This window comes from Papaver somniferum, chromosome 7, assembly GCF_003573695.1.
Source record: "Papaver somniferum cultivar HN1 chromosome 7, ASM357369v1, whole genome shotgun sequence".
Taxonomy (NCBI): domain Eukaryota; kingdom Viridiplantae; phylum Streptophyta; class Magnoliopsida; order Ranunculales; family Papaveraceae; genus Papaver; species Papaver somniferum.
In genome coordinates, this window is record NC_039364.1 from 160,409,867 (window position 1) to 160,426,944 (window position 17,078).

General features: G+C 37.2%; 2 protein-coding genes across 2 annotated transcripts; both read right to left on the reverse strand.

Annotated features, from left to right (window-relative positions):
* Nucleotides 1–1,889: 1,889 nt before the first annotated feature.
* LOC113295448 (putative RING-H2 finger protein ATL21A) lies at nucleotides 1,890–4,367 on the reverse strand. Its single transcript, XM_026543788.1, has 5 exons — nucleotides 4,120–4,367; nucleotides 2,628–3,271; nucleotides 2,486–2,539; nucleotides 2,307–2,408; nucleotides 1,890–2,177 (listed from the first exon to the last, which is right to left on the reverse strand). Exons 1-5 carry the CDS (start codon nucleotides 4,365–4,367, stop codon nucleotides 2,128–2,130), a joined length of 1,098 nt encoding a protein of 365 aa, XP_026399573.1. The 3' UTR covers nucleotides 1,890–2,127.
* A 1,978-nt stretch (nucleotides 4,368–6,345) lies between these two features.
* On the reverse strand, nucleotides 6,346–9,472 carry LOC113298906. The gene is made up of 2 exons (XM_026547776.1): nucleotides 9,057–9,472; nucleotides 6,346–6,665 (listed from the first exon to the last, which is right to left on the reverse strand). The coding sequence occupies exon 1, from the start codon at nucleotides 9,358–9,360 to the stop codon at nucleotides 9,094–9,096; it is 267 nt and encodes an 88-aa protein (XP_026403561.1). The 5' UTR covers nucleotides 9,361–9,472; the 3' UTR covers nucleotides 6,346–6,665; nucleotides 9,057–9,093.
* Between the last annotated feature and the right edge of the window lie 7,606 nt (nucleotides 9,473–17,078).

Genomic DNA, 17,078 nt, shown 5'->3' on the forward strand with positions numbered 1-17,078 from the left:
ACCTGAAGCAGAAATTTGAAGTACTACATTAGTAACCTTAAGAAAAATTTGATTAAGTTATACAATAGAACCTCTATATAAAAATACTCCATATAAGAATAAAAATTTCTGCTCCCGATTTGGGTCAGTTATATTTAAGAATAAACTCCATATTTGAATAAGTCATAATTTTTTCCGGTCCCGTCTTAAGGAACTTATCTCCATATAAGAACAATTCGCAATATTATATAGATAATACATGTCATATCGTACATCAAAGTTTAAGACGAAAAATTTTTGTTAACCAATTAATTTGAAGAATCCTTTTACTTTTCAGTGGGTGTGATGTGTTTTTATGTACGACTCATTCAAATATCTCTAATCATATGATTTTATTTGTCGATTTTCCATATCATTGTTGAATGTTGTGTGAATTGTGTTACATAACAAGCCTCGTATATTTGACTAATGCATGTGAAACTATACAAATTTCACATGTGAAACTAAACAAAATTTATGTTTTCATAGGCATTATCTAGATACATTGTGTTCCATAGCAAACTTCCTATATTTAACTTGCGTATCATACATGTGAAACTAAACAAAATTTAACTAACATTTATATTGCCTAGGTACATTGTTGAGTGAGGTGGAAATCATTACTTCTACTAAACAAAATTAAAAGCCCATGCTTTCAATTGAGAGTACTTTTATGGTGGTAAAAACCCATCAGTCTTGCATAAGATCTAAGAATTTTGTAGTATATGTTTAGCTTGACCATCATCAATACGAACGTCTACTGCCTCTATTTATGTCAGAAAGAACATCTTGCTATTGCTTATCCCTCTTTTCCTCCTTATATAGCTATCGTTACAATGATATTTTGTTCATCAAAATAATAAAATTTAAAAAATGAATTAGCTGTGTCAAAACCAACAATCTGAGTTTGTTAAAGCAATAAGGTGGAAGTCACTAGTAATGCTCTATTTTCATTGAAGTGTGGTTCTTTTTCTTTCATTTTCATGAAAGTGTAGTAGAGTTCAATTTGGCTATGACACTATGTAGTCATCCTACACAGACATCCGTCTTTGTCAACGGTGCTTTTAGCTTTCAATTTGGCTGATGAGGAATTTTGGTTCATCACATTACCACCACCTTGCTTCCAGGATGGCGTGGATTTTTGTTGCCATCTCGTCTCGTTGGGAGATTGCTCGTGTGTTGTTCATCAAAAAATACTGAGGATGTGCCGGACATATGGTCAGTAAAGAAAAAAATACACGGAGAATCGGCCCTAAAAATTGAATGTCACCCGATTGGTGTAACAAAGAGTAGTAGAATTCTAATTTTGCCTCGAGCTTTTATATTTTTCTTTCTCTGTGTTCTTTTTCTGTTTCGCTAATAGATTTTTTAAGTTTTTATAAAACTTAGAAACTCACTGCATGCTTAAGAACAATATATTTTGATCAATAAAGAAGTTATTGATGTGTATGGAAATCCAACTAACGATTTTCGAACTCTGGCCAACAAATGTGAACTCTGGTAATTGGTAATGGCTTTACTACTATAGTACAATTCCAAGGATTTGAACATGGTTTGGGAGAGTGGATCCCCATATCATGTATTTGACCAAGTCAACCAGAGTCAAAAGAATTTAATTTTCCAACATTTTATGAGCAAGCTAAAAAAAGTTATGAGCAAGCTAAGTCAGAGTCGATATTTCGTACTTTGGGTCATTGCTCAAGTATGTTCCGAGATTCCACTTTAAAAATCTCCGAGAGTTGGTTGGATGCTTTAGATAATTTAAATGTGGGAAAGAATATGACTAGGAGAGTCCAAGAGGGTACCTATCCTTAATCGGATACATCGTAACTTGAGTGCATTTATCATGGAAATAAAGCCGTGATGGGACATACACAAAACTGTGTGATGCTAAAATAGAAGGCACCCGGCCGGAGCACTGATGCACAACAAGCTTACAAAGTTACAAACATAAACAGTAATTACAAAGACAACCAACAGGGCAACAGACAACCAATATAGTCATGATAAAACTTCTCAAAACGTATTCGAATCTGAAATGCAGAACGATAACAATATCCATTTTCGAAAGGAATGCAACCATAACACTTTAATTCTCTACTCCCTTCTTCACACAAATTCAACAGTAATTGCCACTGGCGTCGGGGTACTGCAGCAGCCTGTCAAAATTGATACACTAATTAACAGAAGCCATTTTGATGTAACCAGTTACTCTAAAATGTAATGATATGTGTTTTAGATCTTCCCAACAAATATACTGGCTTTGCAGCGTTGAAACTGGAACTTACATTTGTATATTGTTATTATTGTCCCGATGGCACCGATGACACCAATAATCGGCCCTATCGCTTTGAGTAATTTCATGAAATTATATGCTGCATCATCTGAATCTGAAATAACAGACAATTTTCACAACTATTGGAGCAAATATCCATTACATAAACAATTTGACTACGAAACAAATTACCTGGCTTGTCACCACCTAGTGGGTTTTTCGGTTCATTTACTGCTCCATTTGGATCTGCAAAAATAAAAAAATTTCTCTAGTAGTTGATCACTAAACATCCATTTGTTATAGAACATAAATAATTCGATTAAGTAATAGTTACCTGGGTCGACCCATGTAAGATAAAGATCACCATGGATCAATTCATACGCGTAAGCATTAGTAACAGCAGCCAAGGGTACAGGAATAGTGATAGGTGCATTTATCAGACAGCCTAAACTCATGAAAACTTGGCTAATCTTGCCATCAGAAGGACTGCCCGAAGAAATTGTATAAAGTACGGTGTTTCGCTGATCACTAAGGCAAGGAACACCTAAAAACTTTCCAGCAAGTTCATTGGGTGGATTATTAGTTGCTGATGGTGGACAATTATAGAAGTTCAAAGTCTGATAACCAAAAGCCTTGAATGGTGACAAGTGAATGTCCAGGTTTTGTTGTTGAAAGCGTCGCGCGAGGCAATTACCCTGGTCGTAGAGTCGTATCTCTTTGTTGACATAATCGACTTTTCGAACAAGAAAATCTCCCGAATGTGGTAGTTTAAGAACTGGTTTATCGAAAGTGTTGCATGTGAGATCAAAACCTGGGTAACCACATCCTTCACCCTGGCGATCTATTACTCTGAACGGGTAGGATATCTGCGGTTCATTCTCAACGTAGCTGCATTGATAACTTATTGGACAATTGTTTTGACCAGCGATGAACGTCAGGAAAAAGCAGAGAGACAACAATAAGTGTGAGGGTTTTCGACTAGACATCAATTGTAGTTACAAATGAATGATTTTGTCATTGCAGGCCATAATTATATAGCCTTCTAAGTTGAATTGGATCGTCATAGAGATAGTTTTAGGTTTTTTTTTTTGTTTTTTTTTCATATTATTGATTTGGTCGAAGTCAGCTAGTAGAAGTTGCAGGGGGTTCCAATATAGTGGATCCGATGGTCATGATTGTCATATCGAATATTTGGTTGGTTGGTTAATAGTATCTGTTAAAAATAATTAGGCAAGGAGAAAAGGTCTAGTTGAACTTCTGATCACTGATGATCCATTTCTTTATCATTAACTCTTCGAATGGAACATTTCTATGCTACAAACATCACCTAACCCATATACATCTTAGCACATTACAACCCTTGCAAAGATAAACTACCTTTTTATTTTTTTTTGAGCTAAGAGGCAAAGACCAAGTAATTATCCATTAGCGTTATTCTTTTACGCGCGTACAGGCCCGCGTAAAGACAAAGACAACTACTGATTACAGGGTCATTTCAATTATGGAGGACACGCGCTCCTTTGGCACTTGGACAGAAGTTGCTCGGGCATTTCGCGTGCCAAAAGAGAAATTTCAATAAGAAAGTATCTTGGGTGTGACCAAGTCAACCAGAGTCAAAAGAATTTAATTATCGAACATTTTATGGATACGCAGAGATTATATGGACAATAACCAAATTCACTCATTTTAGATAGGTACGTAGAGCTTGCATATGGATACGGAGAAAGTATTCTTCAGATGCGTTCTTTGGGTGATCGTCAGTTATGAACCTAACCAAATTCACGAATTCTCGTTCTTTTTGAAGTTTACTTTTAACCTGAACACACCTGCATAGGGCCTTCTTCTGTTCCTCATCTAAAATGTTGTAGTTGTCCGCATCGGTTTCCTTCATGTTACTCTCTTTGGCATCCATGTATGCTTTGTACTTCTCTGCGTAATCTTGTTTAGCTGCTGCATATTGCAACTCTAGTTTATTCAAACGACTCTCATCATACTTGTATTTCACAGACGCGTTCTTTGGATGATCATCGTCAGTATTCTCAATGCGTTCATTTGAAGTATTTGGGTACTCCATTTGAGGATGCTGATTTTATTTGAATAAGGGTTAGGGTTTGCTTTCTCTAAACAGACTGAGGAGGCGCAGTTTGGATTCGTTTAAACTTCTGAGTTTAGAGTTAACTTGGCAAATTTAGGTTTCCTAAAGGGTTAGGGTTTGCTTTCTCTACACAGACTGAGGAGGCGCAGTTTGGATTCGTTCAAACATCTGCGTTTAGGGTTAACTTATTATGGCAAATTTAGGTTTCCTGAAGGGTTACTGCTAGTATTAATTATTTTACCGGCGAAACATCGCTTTTGCTTTTCTCTCAGAAGAGATCATAATTAACATTCTTTCGTTTTACCTGCTACATCTCTTTTGCCTTATAAACAAGTATGTGGAGAAATTTCTTCGAAGCGACTCACTTTATCAATCTGCACATTGCTCGCCAATTATCGCTATTATTTCATGATCACGACGGTGAGCTTTATAATAAGGTTAGTTTTGCGTTCTTTAATTCAGCGCCTGTGCCAAAATCAATCTACTTGGCAGAATGTTGCAACAGACGTAACTTCTCCTCCAGAAAAATTATTACTATTCAGAAGGCTGTGACTAGTACTATAAACCGCGTGCATTTCTCCTACGGCAATTTCGATTACTGCAATCTAGTTGGTTGGTACAATGGTTTGATTTGTTTAGCATTTACCACCATTGATTCGAATTGTGGTGGTTATATAACGGGTGAACCTCTCTATGTCTGTAATCCTGTTACGAGAGAAACAGCGCCACTTCCCCGATTATTTTTCGATATTGCTCCCGGAGTGTCATTGTCTGTTCAATCTGGATATGGATATCTTCCGTCAACTAACGAGTATAAGGTTGTTAGGATACTCGTACGGATCTTTATTTAGAGAAGTAGAGGTCTGCACTCTAGGTGGTGAAGGAAGTAATAGTGGGTGGAGAAAGAAGGGAAATATCGACTAAGTAGTCGATCCTGAACAGACGGCCGTCTTTGTGGACGGTGCTCTTTACTGGAAATACAAGTCCAGGAATATCGGTTCATCCCATTACCACCACCTTGTTCTCAGGATGCCTGCCATCTCGTTTCTCGTCTCGTTGGGAGGGTGCTTGTCTGTTGTTCATCGAAAATATACCCAGGATGTGACGGATATATGGTTGTTAAAGAAGAATAGTGCTTCAGAATTGATACAACAGGAAGATTGGTGCTCCAGATGGAGTAAACAGTACAGTACTGCATACAAAATACACGGAGAACCATCGCTAAAAATTGAATGTCACCCGATTGCTGTAACAAAGAGTGGTAAGAGTTCTAATTTTGTACAACAACAACGATCTTCTTCTCCATAATCCAAAGACTGGAGCTATGAAAAAATCCAACATAGTAAACAATCAGATGGCTCAAGGCTTTACCAACCGATTATTCATGTGAACAGCTTTGTTTCACTGAACGCTATAATGAAGAAAGCATGAAAAGAAGTTCTTCTCAAGGAATATCTGTCAGATATGAGTTAGCTGAGCCTCGAGCTTTATATTCTTCTTTGTTTTTTTTCTGTTTCCCTAATAGATTTAGTAAGCTTTACAAAATTATCAGTATAAGTTGCAAAGGACCCTCACTAGGCATACTCTAATGACTTTCATGAACAACAGTTAAGACCATGCACCAAACACAACCAAGTTCGAATTGATGTCTATCCTTAATATAGACATTACAGGATTATGCATATAAAACTAAAATACTCACTGCATGCTTAGGAACAATATATTTTGATCAATTAAGAAGTTATTGTACGTTTCGAACTCAGCTAAGGAGTAAGGACTACGGAGTTTCAAACTCTGACCAATACGTGAACTCTGGTAATTGGGCCGTACCACTAAAGTACAATTTCAAGGTTATGAACATGGTCTTTAGAAAGTGGCAAGACACAAGCCGAAATCCACTTCTCACCAAGCCGATACTTATCCGTGTTCATCAAATATACACACAGAAGTGACTGTATAACACTAAAAAGATCATGATGAGAAAAGTATGAAGTAAAAGCAAACAGAAGTAATTTCTAACAAGTGGTGCAAACAGGAACTCAACAGGCAGTATAAAGCAATTTAAGAAAAGCAATGAGGTGTAGTATTAGCTACACAAATAAAAACAAAAAACAGGATGTTATTTTTTTCTCATCCAAATCTGCAGCCCTTGAAATCGTACAGAGTTTTGAAGTACACATCTTATTTGCCATCAGGTGCCCAAGAAGAAAAAACTAGTAATTAGCAGAATATCCCCAAGCGAAAGGCCTTCTTTGTACTCCGAAACAAATCAACCACCTGAAACCCGTTGAACAGTTAAAGGAGATAACAAGATAAGACATGATAAAGAAGGTAATTTATCACCAAAATGGTATAACTAACAAGAGAGCTTACTAATTTGTCATGCTTATTTTTTCCTTTACTCTTTCTGTGATTGACTGATGTGTGTGTGCATGTGTATACTACATTGCAATGACAGAGGCCTTATAAACCCAAGTAAACGGGTCTTAGTTTTTGGCCGCACAAAATCATACCTATCATACATCTAGCAGATTCCAGTGGGTTCTCTTGTAAAATACGTTGCTACTTGCAGAGTAAACTTACTATCAAATCGCTACACCTTGGAGCTGTATCTCTCAGCCTTTATGCCTACTACGATGCTACCTTCCAAAGCAAGAGGCCAGTTGATAAGTTTTCTACGCAAGATCTTTACATCCCCTAGGCAGTGTAGCTAAATAGTATAGGTAGAAGGGTGTTCAGGCTAGTGAAGACAGACACAGTCCATATCTTCAAGTTTATGAAAGAAGGGATTTGTACGGAAGAGATCAACTACAGATTTGAGGCAATATATCCTTCTATATCCAGGAAAAAAAGTAAGAAAGTTCCACTTCAGTTTGATGGCAACGATGTCTATAGAAAGCATGGCAAATTCCACATCAATGTCAAACAATTAACACATTTAACATCAGATCTTGTTAACTTACATAACAAGTATACAAGTTAAAATTTGATAAAAAGCTAATTTTATGCATTAAAAACAACTTTATCTTGTTTTATTGCATTTGAAACCATTTCTTATGCATTAAAAACAACTTTATCTTGTTTTATTGCATTGGAAACCATTTCTTACGATTTGTTTTTCACCAACGCAAGAAAACTAGTTTCCAGTGCAATAAAACAAAAGAAACCGATTTTCAATGTAAAAGAATATGTTTTTCCATTAAACTTTAACTTAAATGTGGGCAATGGGCAGTAAACAAAATCCTTATCAATAAAAAAGTGGAAGTTGTGACCCTAGATATTCACTGAACAAATTGTCCACAGACAAAACACCACAGGTCACTGTTAATGTAAGAGTTACAGTGTTACACATGTGGGTTTGTAATATGACATGATGCAGAAGGACCTTACTGAAAGCTTCTAATAACTCTAAAGAAGTTTGTAAACATTGGAGTGCTTTCCAGATACTTACAGCTCAGCTTCTTCTACTTCCTAGTAATTAGCAATACAGACTCCTTAACCTCACAATGCTACAACCTCTTCATCAACACCACCAACAAGGCACCCTCCCTCCAACGTTGATCTCATGATTTACATACCATACAAGGTACGGAACTTAACTACAATTCTACCTACACCACAAAGCCAAACCCCGCTATTCAAGTTTCCCACCACCGCCCTATTCATAAATCATTAGAAAACCTACTTGTCTCGACAAACTATCAAACACCGTTTGTAACTAAACAGGTCCAAACCATGCAGTTAATCATCCAGTCAATAAGAAAACTGTGGCTGTGGCTGCGGCCATGAAAGGAAAAAATTAGCTGATCATTTGTAATTACATTTCAAACAAACCCCTGTCCCCTTAGTCCACTCCACTCTATCAAATCTGTGAAAGTACATTCTTCCAATGCAACTTATAAGCAATTCACTCTTTCAAGTAGACGAACCCTAAAATATTTGCAGCATTAAAGAACTGGTTCACCTAACTCACAAGCACTAGCTCCTACCATCAAAATTTCTTTGTTTACCATGTCCACAATCTTTTCTAATTGAGGGGACACTCAAACATGAATAAACAAAATGATTCGATATTTTTGTTGTTTATGGTCAGCTATGAAAGCTCATGCTTTTAATTGAGAGTAATTTAATGGTGGTAAAAACCAACAATTCTTCATATACTTACTGAGTATAAATGCATACAATCTAAGAAATTTGTAGAATAATGTTTAGTTTAACCATCATTACGAAGGTCTCTGCCTCTTTTATCTATTTAGATGAAGAAACATCTTGCTCTGTTGTATCTATTTATGCCTCAATCAGTTCAAATCACATCTTCGACTGTACATATTTCTATCTATTTCTACTAATGAAATTGGCAACACAGATATACACATCATGTAACAATGCCAGAAAAATCAGATCCCCCATTCATTGCTAACTCCGACAATAACTCAATCCGTATCAACACATAACAAATGCAAACCAATCCTCAGATTCATTAAAAATCCCCAAAAAAAAAAAAATCATGAACAAACCTAATACACATCAGATTTCACTGAATCTAACACAAATCAAAACCTAAGGCTAAAATAATAAAAAAAAGGCAAAATCAAAACTACAGAAATACCTAAATCGATGAACAAAATTTGGGGATATTTACATAAATTAGATAGAAATGTTTCTTACCTGAATCGAAGAGAAAAAGACCAAGAAACTAGGGAAATCAGTGAGCAGCAGCATGTTCTTTGGCATGAGCAAGATGACGGCGTTCTTCAGGGAGAGCAACAAGGTAGGAGAACACCATACCACCAAAACAAACATGAAGAAGTGGATCGATGGAACCAGTTAAGATATATTTCTGATGATAATTATCCATCCCCTTGCTAACTGTTTTCTTAACATGATCAACTGTAAAGATTGGTTTCAAATGTGCTGGTAATTCTTTCACTTTCAATCCTTTGATTCCGTTGTAGAAATTTCTCATCGCCATTTCTGAATCGGAGAAAACAGAGAGAGATCTTGTGATTAAGAATGAAAACCCTAACCCTAGTTTTTTTCTCCTCTCTGTGTTGTGTTTCGATCTCGAAGATAAAAGGAAGAATTCTTTTAAGGGGTAGTCGAAGAAAATAAATTTAATCGTGGCACTTTCGTAATAAGTATATACCCTCTCAGTCTCTTCTGACCCGGTTCATGACTCATGGTCGTGCTAGGATTAGGCCTGCACACGGTGCGGTTCGGTGCGGTTAGTTGTAAAACCGTTCAACTAACCGTTTATAGTGCGGTTAACAAATTTAAAACCGTAACCGAACTCAATAGTATTCGGTTCGGTTCGGTTTTAACCATAAATTAATCTGTCAAAAATTCTGACAGATTTTGTACCTGTGCCTGCACCTGTACAGTGTACTTCCATTCCATACTTAAGAAATAACAGCTTACCATACTTAATAGATTAAACAGATCCATTCCATAAGAGTCTAAACTCTAAAGATCAAACACACAGACGTCACACACATAATGAAGTCCAAAAGCAAGGAGTCTAAACTCTAAAGATCAAACACACACACAATAGTCTTAAAGTTTAACATAAGAAAGTAGCACTAAGAGTCGAAGACAAGTAAAAGACTCCAGAGTCCAGTCCATCCATCCAATTCTCAAGCCAACAATCCCCTTAATCCTCATCCTTTCCCAAAATGTCTGCAAAAAGAAAAACTCAAAAGTCAGATCAAAATTCTTCAAGTGTCTACAACTAGTACACCACACAGCTTGAAACTCCAAGTTCAAAAGGGACAGGGAATACAAAAAGTAACATAAAAAGGACAGGGATTACAAAAGTAACATAAAAAGGACCAACACCCACAAACACTACACCACACAACTTGAAGAATCAACCACTTTCTCTTTAATCTTCATATGCAAGCCCTAAGCAATTACATAATCATAGATAATGAAACTGAGTGCAACTGACTGCAAGTTTGCAACTCCACTAACCATAAATCATGATATGCAAAAGAAATGACAACTATAGAAATTTTAAGTCAAATAAGAAGTCAATCATGATATGTAAAAGGTGACTGCATTCATTCAAGTGAAACTCTAATTGGATTCATTCAAGTGACAAACAATTCTAACTGGATTCATTCAACTATAGAAATTTTAAGTCAAATAAGAAGAGATTCCATTACCTTCTTCAATCCTGTGTAGCTTGCTGAGTTTCTTGTGTAGCATCAACTTCAGGTGTTGGTGTTGCAGAAGATGTCACTTGAGTAGACTCAGCTGCAGGGGATTAAGAGGCTGGAGATGCACCTGCCATCTTGCAGCTCGATAATGAAATTGAACTTGATGCAAGCATTACCACCTGCGACAAACATTATTTCCAACATTTAGTTCAAGAAGCAACAATACAAGCACACATATCACTACTCAAGAAGATAAGGAAGAACAAAGGATTCTACTTAAGCTCAGGAAACAATTTGGGAACCAATCAGCATTACAATCATGGATTTCATCATCAAACCCTAGCCACTAAACTAATCAGCATTATAATTTGTAACTCTAACAACTCAGTTACCAAAATCTCACTTCAGAGTATTACACAAATAGTTCCAACAACAATTTCTCAAAGAGTAATTCATATAACAACAATACCTCATAGCATCCGGCATAGTAATGTTGATAAGAATCATAATTTTTTAAAATTCGTATTCGATTGGTTAACTAAATAAGCACCCGCCAGCCTAAATAAAAGTTTGAGTTTTCCTTCAAATTTGTTGTTAATGCCTTAACTGTTAATATATATTTTTGAAAGAGAGATGAAAAAAGAAAATAATAGGATTTAATTGTAAGAATACTATATATCAGTTTCCAGGAAGTAGTACGATTTAATTGTCATAGAATTTAAAATTCTCATAGACATGAAACGATAACAATATAAGCCCCGGTTATTACAAAAGACAGGAAATGATTCATTTGGATCATGATTCCCACAACAGAAAACAAGTAAATACAGCAGCAATGCAACCACAACTACATTGTGTTTAAAGTACATTCTTATTTATTAGCTTTTCTAACTATGGAGTTTTTGAGTTGGCAGGCAAGTAGCTAGAAGGAGAAGAATAACAGATCTTCTAGAAAGCCAAAATACATCTGAAACCAGCATAGAGGATGAGAACATGGGCAGGTTAAATAATATTGGAGGAGAAGAAGCATTAAAACAGTGGGATTTTCTTGATGATTATGACAGTACGGAGAAGATTGCGAGATTTCTCCATCCAGTGGATTATATTCATTTTCGTGTAGCCTGTAAACAAAATTCAATTTTTCTCCCTGCATTGAACCGAATATTGGCTTCAACAAGGACCAAATCAACTACATATTTATATCCATGGATGATTTCTATATTTGAAGATAATGAAGAGACCATCTGCAACATCGTAGACCCAATGCATTATAATGAAAAGTACCTCATGAAGCTATCTGATCAATTGCTTGTAGGTGCTAACATCCGTTTTTCAAAAAATGGATGGCTTATATTATCTAACGGTAAGAAAATTATATTCTTCTACAATCCCTTTACAAGAGTAACCATTCGTCTTCCAGATTTACCGGATGACTCCACACTTGGTGGAATGTCCTTCTCGTCATTACCGACTTCTCCCGATTGTGTAGTCATTGCCATCTCCAATTGGCTTCCATTGAATGGTGGTGTATCTTATATTAATTTCTTGGTCACTGAACCGGGAAAGAGTGCAACTTATTGGACTACTCGTGCATTCAGATATGAATCTACAGGCAACAAAGTGCGAGATTTCATGCCATGTATTAACAACCCGGTTTTCTGTGACGGGGCTTTCTATGTTAGAAAAAACGCTTTAAAATTACCAATTTTTCCATGGACTATGTTTTGATCCCTAGACCTATTGCCTATTAATTGTTTTTTTTTTTTGAATAGATAAAACAATAGTCCCACATTGACTAAAATCTAAAGAGTTTTAGACATAAATACCATATAATTGGTTATAAGGGCGTGGCCTTTGGGTCATTAGACTTTTGTGCTTGGAGGGAAGGCTTACACTAGGGCAAGGTTGCCTTTCCCGTACGCGCGGTGCTTCGCACAGAAGCACGCCGCCGCCGTCCGGTCGGGTGTGGGTGTGGGTTTATTAGATCCTATATTTTTGCTGAAACTTTTGGTACGTGTTTTACACACATGTAGAAGAATCTTCTTCTTTGTCTGCACATGTTTGTCTTGGCTTTCTTTTGTCTTGCTTTCCTTGTCTGCACATGTTTGTCCTGGCTTTCTTGTCTGTACGTATTTGTTTTGGGTTTCTTGTCCGTACATGTTTGGCTTGGCTTCTTGACAACACACTGCTCTAAGCCTGAAAAAAGCAACACTGTTTTTAACCCAACATTACCAGTATTTCTGTCATACGTATGGTTTTGTTGCATGCATTTTTCCTCTCGTTTGTAACGTCTTGAACACTATATAAGGGAGGAGTCTTGAGCTTATTAGATACACCACAGAGAAACATCTCTTCTACTCTCCCTCTGTTTTTCTGTAAACATCTCTTCTACTGTTTTAAGTTCTACCAAGCTCTAAGGGTATCCTCATTGTATGCTACATTGAGGGGTACTAACTGTAGTTGTATCCTGGAGGTGACTCGCCAACTGCTGTAGCATCTCAGAGGAGTGGCAGGCGATATTGCCTTTAGGACAGCGTAGTTAACGTGCCTCTACATTTTCTGTGCAGCAACATCAGCAACATTATTTTGAGCTAAGTATCTTCTTCTCAGTTACATTATTAGTACTTTATCCAACAATCTAAAGGCAATATCCTCTTTACTATATTTTGTAACAACATGGGAAAGAGTATTGTAGACAAACCCCCAAAGTTTAGTGGCAAAGACTTTAAACGATGGCAGTACAAAATGTTATTCTTCTTAAAAGACCAAAGGCTAGATGAAGTTGCCTTAGAAAGACCCTCAAGAAGGCTTCATGACCGTGGTTATGAAGATAGACTGGATAGGTGGACTAGGAAAAATTACATGTGCAAAAACCATATTCTTAACTGTCTGGATGACTCCTTGTACGACTTTTATAATGCAAAAGAGAATTTTACTGCTTTTGATTTATGGGAAGCCCTAGAAGAAAAATATCTTGCTGAAGCTGCTGGAAGCAAGAAGTTCTTGGTGGCTAGGTTCCTGGAATATAAGATGACTGATGAAAAGCCTGTTGTAGAACAATTCTTCGAACTCCAGCTACTCATCAACGAAATTCTTTCTGAAGGCATGCATATTGATGAATCTCTACAAGTATCTGCAGTGATTGAAAAGCTACCACCCTCATGGAACGAGTACAAGAGGAGGCTGCGACACAAGAATCGCGAAATCACCATGGTGGAGCTGGGGAAAAAGATCCAGGTGGAGGAACTTCTGTGCTGCAAGGACAAAAGCCTGATGCTGAGCAAAGACATGTCCAACAAAGCTCATGTCCTGGACGATAATGCTGCGTCAAAGAAAAGGCAAGGAGAATCCAGCAAAAATGGTAAACGTAACAAACAACGTAACTCCAAAGGTAACCATCTTAAGCCAAAGGGTGGTGTCTCCAAAAACACCATCAAAGGCGACTGCTATAACTGTGGGAAAACTGGTCATATGGCCAAAGATTGCAGGGCACCTAAAAAGACCAAAAATGATCCTAAATAGAAAAATAAGGCAAACGTAGTAGATGATTCTGGATATTTTACTGGCATGGTGTCTGAAGTCAACCTTGTCTCTAATGTGACCAATGTGAGAGACTGGTGGCTTGATTATGGAGCCACTAGGCATGTCTGTAAATTCAGAAATGCTTTCTCCTCCTATAACAAAGTAGGAGACGATGAGAAATTATTTATGGGAAACTCTTCTACCTCTAAAGTGGTGGGAAAAGGCAAGGTTGAATTGAAACTCACTTCAGGAAAAACTCTCACATTGAATGACGTGTATCACGTCCCGGACATATGCAAGAATCTTATCTCAGAAACCATCTTACTTGGGAAAGGTTTTAAATTTGTAGCTGAGTCTAACAAGGTTGTAATCTCTAAAGGTGGTGATTTCGTAGGAAAAGGATATGTCACTGATAACATGATTAAGCTTAGTGTACTTTCTTTGAACTTGAATGATAATGCATCTTCTTCTGCTTATGTTTGTGACTCCTCACATGTTTGGCATGATAGACTAGGACATGTTAATTTCAAATCTATTGAAAGACTTGCTAAATTAGGCTGCATTCCTAAAATAAACTTTGACAGAGGTCATAAATGTGAAATTTGTGTTGAATCTAAATATGCTAGAAAACCCTTTAACAAAAAGGTTGAACGTAGTACAACTCCCCTAGAACTAATCCACTCAGATTTGGGAGATTTGAAATCAACACCAACTAGAGGAGGTAAAAAATGGTACATCACTTTTATAGATGATCACTCAAGATACTGTCAGGTTTATCTTCTTAGAAGTAAAGATGAAGCCTTAGACGCTTTCAAATTATATAAACTTGAAGTAGAAAACCAAAGAGGTGTTACTATTAAAACTCTTAGGTCGGACCGAGGCGGTGAGTATGTGATACCTATAGGAGAATTCTCCAAACTTAATGGCATCATTCATGAAACTACTGCACCTTCTTCACCTGAGTCGAATGGAGTAGCTGAAAGGAAAAACCGAACACTCATAGATATGGTGAACGCTATGTTAGCTAGTTCAGGGCTACCTTCGAACCTGTGGGGGAAGCAATTCTCTCTGCTTGCTATATCTTGAACCGAGTTCCATTTAAGAAATCCGACAAAACTCCATATGAGTTATGGAAAGGAAGACAACCGTCCTATGCATACTTTAAAGTGTGGGGGTGTTTGGCCAAGGTGGCCACTCCTCGTTCCAAGAAAACCAAACTAGGACCTAAAACTGTAGATTGTGTTTTCCTAGGATATCCTGAGCACACTAGTGCTTATAGGTTCATGGTAATTGGTGAGAACACCATAATGGGATCCAGAGATGCAGTGTTTTTCGAACACATTTTCCCTTTAGGGTCTGGACCTCATAAAAGGGTCCGCGATGATCTCTCAGATGTTCCTTCGACTAGTCAACTCCCGTCTCTAGATGCTGAAACCGAACCTAGAAGAAGTAAGAGGGTCAGAACCGAGAAAGGTTTTGGTCCAGATTTTGTGACTCTTACGGTAGAGTCTGAACCCCAAACCTATAAGGAAGCTATGACTTCTCCGGAAGCTCCCTTCTGGGAAGAAGCTTCAAATAATGAGTGGGATTCCATTCAACAAAATGAAACTTGGGAGCTTGTAGACTTACCTCCTGGTAGTAAAACCATAGGTTGCAAGTGGGTCTTCAAAAGGAAACTTAGAACAGATGGAACTATAGAAAAACACAAAGCTAGGTTGGTAGCTAAGGGGTACAGACAACAGGAAGGATTAGATTTCTTTGATACCTATTCACCGGTCACTAGAATCACTTCTATCCGGATGCTGATTGCTATTGCTTCTATTTATGATTTGCATATACATCAGATGGATGTTAAAACTGCTTTTTTATATGGTGAATTGAATGAAGAAATTTATATGGATCAACCGGAAGGTTTTGTTGTGAAAGGTTTTGAAGATAAAGTATGCAAACTGAAAAAATCTTTGTATGGTTTAAAACAAGCACCTAAACAGTGGCATGAAAAATTTAATCATGTAATGATATCTAATGGCTTCAAAGTTGATGAATCTGATAAATGTGTTTACATTAAATCTGTGGACGATTCTCATGTTATTGTGTGCCTATATGTTGATGATATGCTCATATTAGGAAGTAACCTTGATAGTATCAATACCACTAAAAGCATGCTTAACGAAAACTTTGACATGAAAGACTTAGGCCCTGCTGATGTAATCTTAGGGATGAAAATCAGAAAGATGTCTGATGGATATAGTCTTAGTCAATCTCATTATGTTGAAACTGTGCTTAAGAGATTTAATCATGAAAATGCTAAACCTGCAACTACTCCTTATGATCCCAATTGCAAATTGAAAAAGAACAAGGGTGAGGGTATTTATCAACTTGAGTATTCTCGTGTTATTGGCAGTCTTATGTATTTAATGAACTGTACAAGACCTGATATTGCTTATACTGTGAGTAGATTAAGCAGGTACACTTGCAACCCTGGGCAGGATCACTGGAATGCTCTCTACAGAGTCCTACGGTACCTGAGAGGAACTTCAAACTATTGCCTAAGTTTTGGGAAGTATCCTGCTGTGCTAGAAGGGTATTTTGATGCTAACTGGATATTAGACTCAGATGAGTGCAAATCCACTAGCGGGTACATCTTCACACTTGGTGGTGCGTCTGTGTCATGGAAGTCTACCAAACAGACATGTATAGCTCGATCCACCATGGAGTCTGAGTTTATAACCTTGGAGAAAGCTGGAGAGGAAGCTGAATGGATACGAGGTTTCCTGGGTGGAATTCCACTCTGGCCCAAGCCAGTGTCTTCGATCGCAATCCACTGTGACAGTCAAGCTGCTATTGGATGCGCAAAGAATAGTGTATACAACGGAAAGTCTATACATCTTCGAAGAAGACACAAGACAGTGAAACAACTACTCTCTACTGGCATCATCTCTATAGACTTTGTAAGGTCTAAAGAGAATATTGCAGATCCTTTGACGAAAGGGTTATCTAGAGAGGTAGT